The 14,870-nt window shown below is 39.2% G+C and overlaps 1 protein-coding gene across 1 annotated transcript in view; it reads right to left on the reverse strand.

The window, feature by feature from the left end:
* Positions 1-2,524: 2,524 nt before the first annotated feature.
* LOC132097655 (protein patched homolog 1-like) overlaps positions 2,525-14,870 on the reverse strand; it is a 56,258-nt gene continuing 43,912 nt past the window's right edge. The window contains exons 18-24 of the mRNA XM_059503516.1: positions 14,504-14,784; positions 12,898-13,035; positions 12,638-12,780; positions 7,295-7,394; positions 6,256-6,546; positions 5,626-6,181; positions 2,525-4,923 (exon numbers count right to left, since the gene is read on the reverse strand). Coding sequence (XP_059359499.1) covers positions 5,627-6,181; positions 6,256-6,546; positions 7,295-7,394; positions 12,638-12,780; positions 12,898-13,035; positions 14,504-14,784 — 1,508 coding nt within the window. The 3' untranslated portion in view covers positions 2,525-4,923; position 5,626. The remainder of the gene's footprint in view (positions 4,924-5,625; positions 6,182-6,255; positions 6,547-7,294; positions 7,395-12,637; positions 12,781-12,897; positions 13,036-14,503; positions 14,785-14,870) is intronic.

The following is a 14,870-nucleotide window of genomic DNA, read 5'->3' on the forward strand; positions in this document are numbered from 1 at the left end:
GGCTTGACTTCGCTCAGGGCTGATGGCAGCAGTTACTGTAACGGAACGCTCCTCTGGGTGTTACCATTGAAATGTCAGCCTGCCATTGCTGATCAGTTGTTCAACAGCTTCCAACACTGGAAAATAAACACCTTTTTCGTTTTTCTCCTTCTACTGTCTGTTTTTTTTTTTCTTTTTTCTAGCTGTGTTTTTTTGGGGTGGGAGGGGTGATGAGATGTGTGATTTCAGGGCCTCTGAATTCCTCCATTAATGACTCCCAGCTTTCCAGCTCTGAGAGGCTGGAGAGAGGGACTGCGACGCTGATGCTGATAGACCTGTTAAAAGCTTCTCACACACAATCACGGACACTCTGCTGGAGTGGAAAACCAATATGGAGGTCTGCTTGGCACAGTTTGCTGGTGAAACACTTTTTAAAGATGCACAGTCATTTTTACTCATTCAAATGTTTTACATGTTATTTAAAATGATGTTCAGTCACATGATTCCATTCATATCAGTGGCCTAATAAAATGTTTTTTTTTTCACATGGAGAGGGTGCCCTCATGGGGCAGCCATGTTGTGATCACATGACCAGTACTACTTACTTTAGGTATTCAACCAATCAGTGACTGACTTGAAGTGCTGCATGCTGGTTATACATTTTGACTTGAGATGCCGCTGGCGCCATGGCACTGTGATGTATGATGTCAAAATTCTCATTCTGTGAGTGGCTGCACAAGTTCTCATGGTGACAGGTGATTTACGATTGGCGCGATGCACTGATGACAGATATAATGTGTGTTTTGTGCTTATTTCGACACCTTGACCTTATGTTTTTATAACAATAAAGATCATTGTATTATTAATGTTATGTTGTGTCCTGTTTATCAAAATTAAACCTATAAAAACTTCACTGGTCTTTAAATAGTATAGGCTTATGTTAAACTTTATTCTTCTACATAAAGGAGCAGCATTAAGCAGTAAATAATGAAAAGTGTCTGCTGCTTTTATGAAAATGTCTAAATCTTCTGTGTAATTTACAAATATTAGATCTAATCTTCTAAATTTAACAACCTAACTATTAATAAGCAGCAAATTAGGAGTTTATTGAGGCAAAAGTCGTAGTTAATGGTTTGTTAATAGCAATATTTGGATATTAAAATAAAGTGTGAACAAAACATTTTAAAACTTAAAATATTAAATGGGGCAGCTGTGGCCTAATGGTTAGATTTGGACTTGTAACCTGAAGGGGAGGGGAGTTAATGAACAGGGCTCTGTTCTACCATCAATACCCATGGCCATGCCCTTGAGCAAGACACTGAACCCCCAGTTGCTGGATACAGCTGCCCCCTCCTCTTTGGGTGTGTGTTCACTTCTCACTGCTGTGTGTGTGCACTTGGATGGGTTAAATGCAGAGCACCAATTCCGAGTATACTTGGCAAATGTCATGATTTTCAGGTTGGCATACATAGATTTTTACTTACGAAAGATGTTTAAATAAATATTTTAAACACCATGTTATTCTTTTTAAAGACCACTTATAATGTTAGCGAAGGTCATGATTCTTTTTTTGCCTCTGGTTTTCCAGATTCAAAGTTACTTCCTTCTTTGCATGTGGAATGAATATGATACTAAAAGGTTGCAGGTTTTGCTGTCAGGTTCAATGTAGTTTGTGATGTCCCATCCTTCAATAACAACCTCTACGCAAAAGTCAGATGATGTCACAAGGTCACAGATTTCATGAACTGGTATTACAGCTAAGCGCCAATAAAGGGTCTTTTTGGAATCATTTATATGAAGTAAAAAGCACAAAGCTCATTTTGCAAAAAATGTTAATGAACAACTAAGTCCAGCACCAAAGTGCTATGTCTGAGCCTAGATCACATTACATGATTAGAAAGTCAGTCCAGATTGAATCATACAGGTTGTGGTCTCATTGGCTCTAAAAGCAATTACACCGACCACAGTGTATTCAGAGACAGAGTCACTGCAGTGTATCAAAGGTTACAGTAGATTGAAACAAGCTTGGCAACTCCAGCGTATTAATAATAAATGGCTGCCACCCATGCAGCAGAGTTAGAAGGGGGCAGCCTGAATCAGTCTCCATCACTCGGTTTTTAAGGCCATATGCCCCTTTTCATTACTTAGAGCACACCAGCTGTATTGTAACTACAACCAATTTCCTTGAAGTCTATAAAACTGTCAATCAGAATCATACAAGAGAGCCGAGCGCAGAGTAGAGCATGGCTGCCTGAACGGGGGATTGAATTTGTAGCCAGATGTCAGCACGTCGAAATCGTGTGCGAGATAACGTTGTTGGAGTTTTGTGACTTTAATGTAAAGCTCCGGCAAATCGATTAGGCTTCAAATGGAGCTGTCTGAAACGTACACAGGCTAAGTCAGGAAATTTGCATAGCATATCCCACAATGGATTCGACGGCTTGTTTAAATCAATCCGTTTAAGGACCAATAAATGCCAATGTTTGACGCAACAGTTAAGTCATGCAGCTCGTAAGGTTATGCTAAAGAAATAGTCCCAGGTAGCTACAATTTGAAGAATCATTTATTAAATGTATAGCAAAGAGACAAATAAGTTATAATATTTTTATTTGTTAGAATTCTATCAGTGTTTGAACATTATTATTTAGAGAGCTAGTACATTTGTTCTACTTTCATGGCTAGCTTTTCACAAAACCCAAAAACAGTCTTCAGATCGGACTCACTATGTAACACTGTAACAGGGGAACTTTAGTCGTCCGTGAACAAGTTAGCAATGAAAGTGTGCATCTTAATGTCTTCTCAGTTATGTTCTCACAAACAATGGTAGCATTACATATAAACTCTTTAAAAATATACTTCTGTCAAATAACTTGACAACTACTATGTACACTACAAAAATAAATTTTCATATAAATAAATTATATGGCATACATTTATCTTTGTAACTGAAAATGACATACATCCACACCAAAACAAGGGAAAAAATGGCAGTCTGTAAAAAACATTGATTATTTTCCTTTTAAAATCCTCTAAGAGCTATGATGAATCTGTAAGGTAACTGTTATATACTCTTTTTTTTTCCTATTTAACATTAGTAAGCACTTTATACAGATCAAAATCCATGAATGTAACAAAGAGACTGTAATAATAGTGTTTCCCGACAGACGTAAAAATCCCTGCATTGTTAAGAACTGGCATTATGACCATTATTGAACAAAACAACATCTTATTATACAAAAATATAAATATTGCAAAACAAATGTAAAAAAAAAAAAAAAAATAGAATATATATATAATAGTTGCCAGCCATGATTTTCTCCCATTTCTGCCAATGTGACATGTAGGAGAACACAAACACTACAAACAAACAACACAGAACAACTCTCAAAGTCTTCGTCAAGAACAAACATATGTTTGACAGGAAGTCAGTCTGGATGAGGGGGTCACAGCCAACACACAAACACACTCTTAAAGACACACACGTTAGCTTCAGAGCCACAGAGAAGTGGGTCTCCATGACCCTTGAGCACTCGCATGAACCAGTTGGCAGTTGAGGGGGAACTTCCAATTAGTGTCACGGTGTTATGTTGTGGATTTTTATGAGGTGAGGTCAGCGCAGAGAACAGCTCTTGCTAAATTAGGGCCAGTAGTTGCGGTTTGTCATTGAGGTCAACGTATCGACAAAAACCATCGTCGTGATCGGCCACTGTGCAATGCACACCTTGAGAATGCTCATTAGCTTAGCTTATCAAAACAAAGAAACAAACAAAAAAGTTACGCCAACAGATATAGAAAGAATTCTGTTGCAACTTGCAACAGTAATGTTTTAGCTTAAACCACAATTGAATGACAGGAAATAATGCCTTAAAGAAAAAAAATGAAGCTACAAGAGAAACCTGAAATTACTGTCACATTGCATTATTTTAGTAATGCAAAGTGGGAGTAATGAGCAAATTCAGGGTGGCCACAAATGGCCGATTTACAGTAAATAACTGGAGTATGAAGTACAAAAAGACCAGAGACATAAAAACAGAGGCACAGTCATCCAACAATCACTCGTTTCCTTCTTCATTTCTGCGCAGCTAAATTCTCACGCATAGCGTGTTTCATTGTTAAACAGTATTTGTTTTTTCCAACTACCACAGGTTTGTGATAAGCAAATGAACATTAAAAAAGCATAAACACTAACGCTTCAATACACACAAAACGCAAACATCTGCACGCACGCATGCTTAAACATCTAATGCTCGTCGACAAACAACTGGTCATTAATGTGAATTTTACATATCTAGCGTATGTCTGAACAAATATTTCCCTGAATGTGTCCTCTGAAAGTGAAAGGATCTGTGCAGTTTTGTACTGGTGTTTTGAACAGAAGTGTACCGTAAGTGCAATGGAAACCCATTTAACTGCCACAAAATCATTTAACATATTATGTTAGGTCACTTAGAGTTTGTTCTTGTTAGTTAATATGCATCTGAGGGGTCTAGGGGGTCTGTCGTGAACCAAAAATATTCACACACACAACAACACATTTACAAACTCTCTCACACACGGTTCTATAAAATTAGAGAAAATAATTGCATAGCATTATACAAACATTACAACAATATCATAAGCAGCAACGACCGTATGCTGAAATGCTTGTCAAGAATGAAGTTTCCTTATGGCACAGATACACACACAAATGATGGGTGGGCACTTGGAACACAAGTCTGACGACCCCGGTCAAATTATAGCTACTCTCGTTCATTATTTACATTTGTGTACACATAAATACTTATAGAAATATCTAACAATAATACACCAGGGTTATACAGTAACAGAGTCAAGCACCGTAAAGGTGCCGCTGGTCAAAGTGTCCCAGCCGTGCAGCACCATGTTTCTGCCGCGCTGGCAGACTGATGTCCCATCTTTGGCTGTTTGAGCTTCAACATTCAACCACTGTGAACACAACGGAGTGAAGAAACGGTTAACAGAAGTTAAAAATAGAACAGAATGAACTAATAATAACAAAGTAAATCCACATAACTGAATCAGATAGAAGTGTTATTATAATTTAAATTAAAATGTATTCCTGTGAAGGCAAAGCTGAATTTTTAGCAGCCATTACTCCAGTCTTCAGAGTCACATGATCTTCAGAAATCAGTCTGATATGCTGATTTGCTGCTCGAGAAACATCATTATGAATGTTGCTAAATGCAACTATAATGCATGAAGATATTAAGATACTACAAACATTACCATCACAATTTTCTGTAAAGCTTCTTTGAAATAATGCACACTGTGAAAAGTGTTATACAGATAAAATTAACTTGACTTAAAATTTTAGTGGAAACCGTTATTATTATTATTTGAGCAATATAATGCATCCTTTTTTCCCTCCAAAAAATTATTACTGCCCCCAAACTTTTGAATGGTAGTGTAAATATATATGATGATATATAATATGTATAACATATATTTTTTATGGTGTTTTTAATTAAGAATAAACATTACATCATCAGTACTAATATGACTTAGTATTATTATTATTAAATATCTGAATTAATTGACAGCCTTATTTAGTCATAGAGTGCATGAAACTGCTGATTTGATGTGGACCATTTTATTGAAATCAGCCATATAATAAGCATCTTGTCTAACCTCAGCTGGAGGGTGTTGAGTGGCAGACATTGGGAGTGTCATATTCTAGATCCTGCAGCTCCATGCCCTCTGTTTTCGAGCTGTCGCTGCTCTTGTCAAAGGGCACGTGAGGGTCGGAGAAGTGAGGGTCAGTGTAGACATCTTCTGAAGTGTGATAGCTGTCGTTGGAGGGGTGGGATGGGTAGGCGGCACTATGGCTGGGTATCCCCGAATGAACGGCGACCGTCACTGAGGCTGAGGCTGTCACTGTTGTGATGGGCTGATAGTAGGTGGGGCCTGTGGACGGATGGGAAGGGTGAGTGTAGAGGTTGTGGGAGCGGGGGCGATGGGCCCCTGAACGTTCACGGTGGTTGGGGCCCAAACAGCCACCTGGCTCAGTAGAGGTTTCAAAAGCATCCATGCGCGGCCTGTGAGGGGGGGGCGGGGGTCCACTCCCAGAGTCCCTCTTAGGGTCCCTGCTACAGTATCGCTTTGACGACTGAGGTCCAGCATCCTGAGAACTGGATAGATGGGTAGACCTGTAATGCTGCGGTGGTTGCTGCTGTCTAGTTTCATCCTGCGGAAAATGTGGAAAACAATGTTAGTTCATTGTTTTTGTCAGATATATATTGATATAAATGCTGTACTCACTGAGTAAGGAGGAAACATTGGCAGTTCAACTTGACGCCTGCCTTGTCGTCCCCCTGTGGCGATTCGCAACTCCTCTAGTCTGGCTGATCGCCCCCTGTTGGGCTGGAGGCCATACTGCTGAAGCTCCTGGCTAATGCCGGACACAGTAGTGTTGGAACCATATTCTGAGTCTGATGAGTCTGAACCTGCTTCAGGGGCCGTGTGACTGGGTCGCATGGTGAAGCGGACCACCTGTGGGGGAGGCTCTGGGGACGGTGTGGGCAGCCGGCTTCGCCCATCTGCTGGAGATACCTGGAAGTGTAGTGGAAATCAAAATCTGAGAAGCTGCTCTGTCTGACATTTGTGCAAGTCCTGTGACAATTTGAAAATTTGCATCATCAGAAGGTACAGTGCTAGTCTTGAATATGTACACTGGGTCTAAGAAGTATTTGGACACTTAAGCCAAGCTTTAAAATGCTTATGTTATGATCAATAACCGATAAATTGCATATAATTAAAATGCTATGCAATTTGGTCAAAAAAAGTCCCAAAGCTGAGCAAAATGTAATTTTTTTTCCAGTTGCTGATATTTATATGGCCAAACAGTAAGATGAAACTCTGATAGCCTGCAATATAAATAGAAGATCTTTATAATATTGCAGCAGAGTTCTTAAAATGCATATAAATACCAGTTGCAACTCAATATGTCAGGTAAGAATAAGTAAGATCATATTTAAATGGTTAGTTCTACGATCAAAGCTCTGTTTTTTTTTTTTGTGGGGGCAAACCATGTAATGATGATTGAGGGATGTACATATAAACATTCCTAAAAAGTTTTATGCATCATTTTGATTCTTTTTTTCCCCCGAATAATTAAAAAGCAGTGACGGTAAACTTGATGTGAGAACAGCAATGGTAAAATCTGAATTTGTAATATTGGAATCCCTTAATGTCACTCTTTCAGACAATGCTAAGCAGCAAATATAATAACTCTGCATAGCTCTATGTATGACATGTGAAAGTGTAATGCTGGATAACTTAATGGGAGCAATCTTCCTACCTCAGGGTAAGGGCCAAAGTAGGACAATAAGACTGGGAGCAGCACCAGTCCATTCAGGACCCCTAACACTGTTAGGATGGCCAAAACAGCGAAGAAATACCTGCAAATATACAGCAAAAAACACTGTCATTAGAATAAAAATAAAAACTTCACTGCTCTGAATGAAGCACAGAGCAAAAGTGACTCATTCTAACAAGCATTCACACACAAAAAGACTTTAGTCGGGTTTGGTTTTAAACTAAATTTACCTTGTGCCAGAGAAAGTCTCCAAAGAGGTCTTTTAGAAAGCAGCACAGAGAAGCAGAGGACATAATTAGTTGGTTAATTCAAAGGTATGGAAAATAGGGAAGGAAAAAGAGCGAGTCTTTTTTTCTTTTTCTAGCGGTGAGTGGAGTACAAGTAAACACAGGGAAAGCAAAACGGGAAGGAATGTGGAGTACAGGCTTGCGAGAGAAGAAAGGCGAAGCACAAAGGCACAGGGGCCTCTCTCACTCTTTAAAAAAAGAACGCAGAAGCAAACAAATGAAGTGAACGGTATAGAATTTAAACAATTTAGTCTAGGAGGAAGAGAGGAGAGGAAAGACTACAGGCCCCTCTTGCCTGGCCTCAAGCACATTCACTTTTCCTTCTCTTTCACTCTCTATCACTCTTTCTATACTAAGCCCCTGTGAAATTTCCATGCCTTTCACAATCCCCTACTCTAATTAAATCTCAAGAGTATCAGGTAAGACCCCCAATCTCCTCGACAAATCCCTCCCTCCTGTCCTCCTTCGCTCGCTCGCTCTTTCTCTCTTCTTCATTATGGCCAGCTTCCGTCCTCCACTACTCCAGCAAAGCATCTGTGTAAACTGCTGCAGCTCGAATTGCAGCTGCCATCTTGTTCCTCAAAAAAAGAAAGCCCAAATATATATAGATATATATTATTCTATGGTATGTCTGAATAATGGATTCTGATTGGCTGGCAGGTTATGCAGTAAAACCGTTTAATGCACGGGTAGTTCCAAGTCGGTTTAATCACCATTCCATATTAACGTGCTGCTTTAATTGATGCACACAAACCCACACTAATCACGCAAATGCACCGTTGATAATCCCTTACACACACACACACACACACACACACACACACACACACACACACACACACACACACACACACACACACACACATATATATATATTAGTGCTGGCAAATGATTAATCGCATTCAAGATAAGTTTTTCTTTACATATCTGTGTACTGTGTATATTTATTATGTATACAAATACACACATATGAATGTATATATTTCAGAAAAATATTTTGTTTATATATTAAATCTATTTATTTAGAAAATAAATTATATGAATATAAAAGTAGACATGTAAATATTTTCTAAATAAATACTGTATGTGTGTGCATTAACATATACATAATAAATATACACAAAACACATATTATGCAAACAAAAACTTATTTTGTATGCGATTAATCATTTGACAGCACTAATATATAAAATATAATTTTAATTGATCTATCCATCTAGATAAAATATAAAAAAATTAAGAAACACACACACACACACACATACATATATATATATATATATATATATATATATATATATATATATATATATATGTATAGAAAACCACTCTTATTATCTTACACGATTTTTATTCTTAAGTAAAATGATCACGGTTAAAGGATGTATTTATATTTTTCTTGGAAAACTTTTTTTTTTTGCAGTGATACTATCCAAGGCATTGGACAGGTAAAAGATGCATTAAAACTGGGATGAATATGTGAATGCATGTGTGGGGGAAACAGTGGGTATAGCAAACACCCGCCAGCTGGTATGCAGCACAGCTGTGCCTCAGACTAAACTCATAGACACATTTATAACTATACTGCTCTTACTCGGCCTCCCCAGGTTTGCAAGCAGCTCTTTGGACTCAAACAATGTCCTGTAATGGCCGCACAAGGTGGGCTTCTCTCTGGAGAACCACAGACCTGCATGTCTCTCTAGAAACGCTTGCATTATTTACATCTTTCAGGAGGTTTTGCAGGTCTGGTTCAAGGGAAGAGCTACCACAGTGTTTAACCAAGCAGACGCCACTTGTTTAGGATAAGAGTGGAGAGAGAAGCCAGCCTGTTATTATTTAGGCTTATGTTAGAAAAAAAAGTTTGGAACTTTAGTCTGCCTGTATTTCATCAGGCAAGTCTTCTTGAATTGCACTTTTTGGTTTGCATTTGGCTCTTGCTCTACCACACGAAAGGCAGAACTCACAAGCAGAAAGATCCAACAGATCAATAGCTACAAATCAACAGACTATGAAAAATGAACATCTTCTTGGTTGAACTGTTCGGAAAGTCTCAGACTCCAAACTAAATGTTCATATTGACGAGTGATTTACATCGGTGTGCTTTTCCACGGATGAGAGAGATTGCTTCAGACTGGCTGAAGCAACAAAAGAGTTTTATGTTCTTCAACTTTGAACTTCGAGACGTCGTGTGAAGCGTCTCTGAACCAAGGGCCGTTCTCTAAAGCCACTTCTCCCTAGCGAAACCTCGCTGGGCATCTCATCTGATCTGTTTAGATTCAAAACATTAGCGGACCTGACAGAGCAAAGTCAGGGAAACATTTATTCCTGCAAGGCTATAAAAATACAGTCTGCGTTTTTGTTTTTTTCCATATCTTTGGAGGCCAGGGGGTTTTGTTTGATGAAAAAACAGTAGTTGCGTTTCAATGGGAGCCCATGAGAGGGAATGGGGCCCAATGTGGTCTGCGGAGAGACCGTGTGTGATTGCTCTAAACTTGTGTGTGCATTATTTTTCTGGCATGCTACTTTAGATCCAAAGTAATTTGAGGGTGGAGGGCTGTGGTGGTTTTCCAGTCCTCTAATAAGAATGAGCTACTGCAGACATTTGTTCTTTCCCTCCTGTAGAAACAGATGAGATACTTACCACTCAAACACCCATGGCTCAGTTTGATATAAGTGTAATCTGAATTTCAGCACAACGAAAGTCTCGATACCACCTCAAGAAACAATAAATGACCAGATTTGTTTGTCTCATCTGTTCTCAGGAAGGACGTAAAAAATAAAGACATTGCAAAGTTACTGATTTAGATGCTCTAAGTAGCAGTGTGTGTCACTCCTCATTTCCACTCCTCGACTAGCAACAAAATAACCCCCGGGCCCTCTCTGCTCTCCGCTTGTAAATGTCTTTGCAGGGCCGTAGAAACAAACAAAAAAAAAAGATTACAGAAAACACAGGAGAGCCTAAAGCTCTGTGAAGACAGACAGGAAAGATATGTGCTTGTTGAATGTGAAGGGAGGTTGGTTAGGACTGAGAAGAGAGTTAAGAAAACATTTACATTGTATCATAACCAGGGGTGAAGTGACAAAAGTGACGCATGTTAAAAGCTATCTTTTCTATGTTAATTGGTTTCTGTCCATGCCAACGGTGACGAGCAAAGAGAGGTGCATTTTGTCAATTTTTCAGTTGTAAAGTTCATACAATAATATTTTTGAGCTAGATAGCTGCTTCATCACAGGAAATTTACTGGATAACAATCACACTCACTATGAATATATGAGTGTTGTTCACCCGAAAATTTTGTACTCATACTCATGTCATCTGTTCATTTTCAAAATAAAAGTGAATTTATGTGTGTGTGTGTGTGTGTATATAGATAGACAGACAGACAGACAGATAGATAGATGTGCAAGAACAAACCTGTTTATAGAACTTGTGAACTTTTTGAAGACTCAAAATTTTGGTTTCAATAGAGAGACAGAAATATCTTGGGTTTGATTTAATATATATTTTAAGTTGTGTTTTAAAGATGAACAAAAAACATTGGGTTTGGAATAACATGATGAGTAAATTAAGCCAGAATTTTCATTTTTAGATTAATAATACCTGTTAAAGGGGTTATATGATGCAATTAAAATTTTTCCTTTCTCTTTGAAGTGTTACAAGCTCTTGGTGCATGAAGAAGATCTGTAAAGTTGCAAAGACTAAAGTGTTAAATCCAAAGAGATGTTCTTTATCAAAGTTAAGACTCTGCCACGCCCCCCTAAAAAGGCTCATTCAAACACGCCCCCACATGTCTATGTCACTCTATGAACAATTGGACATTATTATGCAAATATTCCACAAAGAATATTTTTAGGAATCTTTAAGATTACCATATTTTTCGGACTATAAGTCGCAACTAAATATAAGTTGCATCAGTCCAAAAATATGGCATGACAAGGAAAAAACATATATAAGTCGCACTGGACTATAAGTTGCATTTATTTGGAACCAAGAACCAAGAGAAAACATTCTCTTGGTTCTTGAGTGCTCATTCAGGAGCACTGAGCAGCATAGAGTGCCCTCTCGCGGCTGTAGACGATAAGGTTTTCTATTGGTTAATTTCTCTTGATTCATTTCTCTTGGTTCATGTCAAATTAATTTTGATAAATAAGTCGCACCTGACTATAAGTCGCAGGACCAGCCACACTATGAAAAAAAGTGTGACTTATAGTCCGGAAAATACGGTACTTACAACAGAACAGCAATGCATTTTATGGACGACCGTTTCGTGATCCTAGGAGAGGAGACAATTCTGACTTCGCTACGACAATCTGGCGCTTCTGAAACAGCTACTGTATGTTTTTTTCTATTATTTTAAGTATTTGCTATAGAATGTTCAAATGCGGATTTTTGCGCATCAAGTGTTTGTGTGTGTATGTGTGTGTATGTGAGAGAGAGAGACAGGGTCACATAGTGGAGTCAGCTGTCTTAACGTCCGTGGCTTGTGTACTGCAAACACATGCGAGCTTCATCACTGTGTCTGTCACGCGACTGTTCCCCTTTCAGGCTTGAACTGATGGTAAAACTAAGGACATTAACTATCTTTTATTATTTAACTATCTACATTTATTTTGAAAGATGAAACTCGCGATTATGGTAAGGGGTGTTACATTTCTGACGAGTGTTTGCAGTGTTTGGCCAATCATAATGCACTGGGTCAGTTGGCCAATCAGAGCAGGCTGCGTTTGTCAGGAGGGACTTTATAGAAAACGACTCGTTTGAGAGAGGTGGGGAATAGAGGACCCACAATAATGTACAGTATTTGAAAAAGAATGTGTTGTTTGAACATTAAAGCATGTCAACATATTCTGTTACACCAAATACACAAAATAATGATCTTTAAAAAAGCATCATATGACCCCTTTAAACAAGGATTCCACCTTTTTTGATTAACCATAGTTTTTAATGTGGACAAAATTAGCTTGACACTGGAATAGACATCCCCATCTTAAAGTACAATGCACCACAATCTACACAGCAGAAGTCTGCTGTTTTTACCTGACTATGAAGTCAAACTCTGACCCCGCCAGCATCAAGACTCCTAGCAGGGTGGAAAACGCTCCGTCCAGCACTGGGGCGAACATGTGCTCAAGCGCTAGAATGGCTCGCTTGTTCCTGTCCCCAATGGCTGTGAGGAATGCCTGGGAGGAAAACAACAAATATGATCAATATGAACCACTAATAAACACATCCAATAATCATCACAATGAGTGAACTAGCTACATACAGTCACAGTTATGAGATAAATTTAAACTCACTAGTGCCACGTGGACGGTGAACTCCACACCAATGCCAACGGAAGCGATGAGGATGACGACAGGGACAGCGCTGAGCTTGATGCCGATCAATCCCATCATGCCAAACAGCTCCACCGTCATCAAAGACAGCACCAAGACCTGCGAGAAAGGACCGGCAAACATAAAGTTCTGTCCTAAAACACGAGTAGCTGTACTTTACATAGATTAAATTAAAGTACAGCTCAGGTTAGATGGGTTAGCTAAGATAAAGCGCTGTGGAATGTGGGAAAATATCTGCTCCTCAGAAGGGCCCATTTGTGACGCTTTCATATGGAGCTGAACCCGAGCTACGAACTGGTTAAGTAAATGCCACAATCAGCTGATGAGTCTTGGGTTACTGGGGGGCCCAGCTGCCTTTAAAGAGGGATGAAGAGGACAGAAAGAGGGCCAACGGAGGGGAGTTTGGGGCTGGGAGGGCTGACAAATGAAAGGGGGGTCGAGCATGGCGGAAGTGGGGATGTATGGAGTTTAAGGAGGCCGCTGGTGGTCTGGGACAAAAGCACAATGGTAAAAGTTGAAGCAGGGCTATAACTTTCCCTTTCAAGTGTCCAGTAAAGCAAAAGGATGAAACTGCTATCCTGTCAGACAAAGTTAGATCAGTCAGATGGCTTAAACACTGCCGCTAATAAAAACAGAGACCATCGAAAAGCGGAGACACAGTGTGGGAAAGAACGTTAGATCTCACGAATGATATAAATGATATACATACACACACATTTCAGCAGGAACAGCAGGTCTGTTTTATATGTGGAGTGATATAGTTGCTGTGGTAACCCCTCAATTCCCCATTTATTTTAAAGAAATGTCTCAAAAAGCCTCACGTAGACTAAACAAACTGGCTCTCACAGTATAAGATAAACACAAAGCGCAGGGCTATAAAAACACAGCTTCTCTTGAGCTATTCCTGCCTGCCCTCCCGTCTTGCTCCAAATGGTACACTTTTAATTAGTTCCCAATTAGTACGTTTTTTTCCACCTCAGAGTAAACAAAAAGGTTATTGACAGAAAGTTTGTGATAAAGACATACAGAAAAAAAATCATACACAGTCACAAGAAATATGTGCAATAGTGAGTTGTAAAGAAGCAATTATTAGAAAATAGATGCATCTGCGAAATATTAAACATATTATGATGCACAGTTATGAGAAATAGTTGCAATTAAGAAATAAAGTCGCAATTGTAACATCGATCTATTTATCCATCCATCCATCCCTTAACCAATGAAGGCCTGCTCACACCAAGTCCAATACAAATAAATGTCACAATATCTCAAATATTACTTTTATGCCAAAAATACTTACTACACTTAATCTGATGTCAAATATTCAGAAAAAAAAAAGAATTCGCTTTGCAAACAATTTAAGAAGATATTGACCTAGCCTCCAACTAAAAACAAACAAACAGATAATTGCATTGGATATTTAAGACCATATAGGAGTTCACATAAATGTTCTGTTTCATAGCAAAAAGTATTGGTTTGTACGGCCTTGAATGTACATTTACAGATCCAAATCTGTGATGAATGTACGTTTGCACAAAACCCTGACACATCTTAAGGAGAAACTCACTATGATTCCGGCAGTCCAGGGGTTGAGCAGGAAGACAGCGCACACCAGGAAGGTGCAGGCCAGCACGAGGCTGATAGACAGCAGGAGCCAGTGGCGCAGGCCTACATACTGCTCCCAGAAGAGGAAGGGGTAGCCGTTGGGATAGCTGGGCAAGCCCTGACGGCTGTAGTTGCTGCAGATGGCGCGGACGCTCTCGATGGCCTCCACGAACTGTGGCGTCTCGCGAAGCCCGTTGAGGTAGAAGGGAAACTGTGCATATTCGATGGGCTCAGCGGCAGGAACTGCAGAAGATAAATGCAAAGATGGTCACAGTAATGAGATAATTGTAATGTAAATTTCACTTTTACAACAAGCCACATCCTGTAAA

The sequence above is a fragment of the Carassius carassius genome, chromosome 21 (assembly GCF_963082965.1).
Source record: "Carassius carassius chromosome 21, fCarCar2.1, whole genome shotgun sequence".
NCBI classification, from domain to species: domain Eukaryota; kingdom Metazoa; phylum Chordata; class Actinopteri; order Cypriniformes; family Cyprinidae; genus Carassius; species Carassius carassius.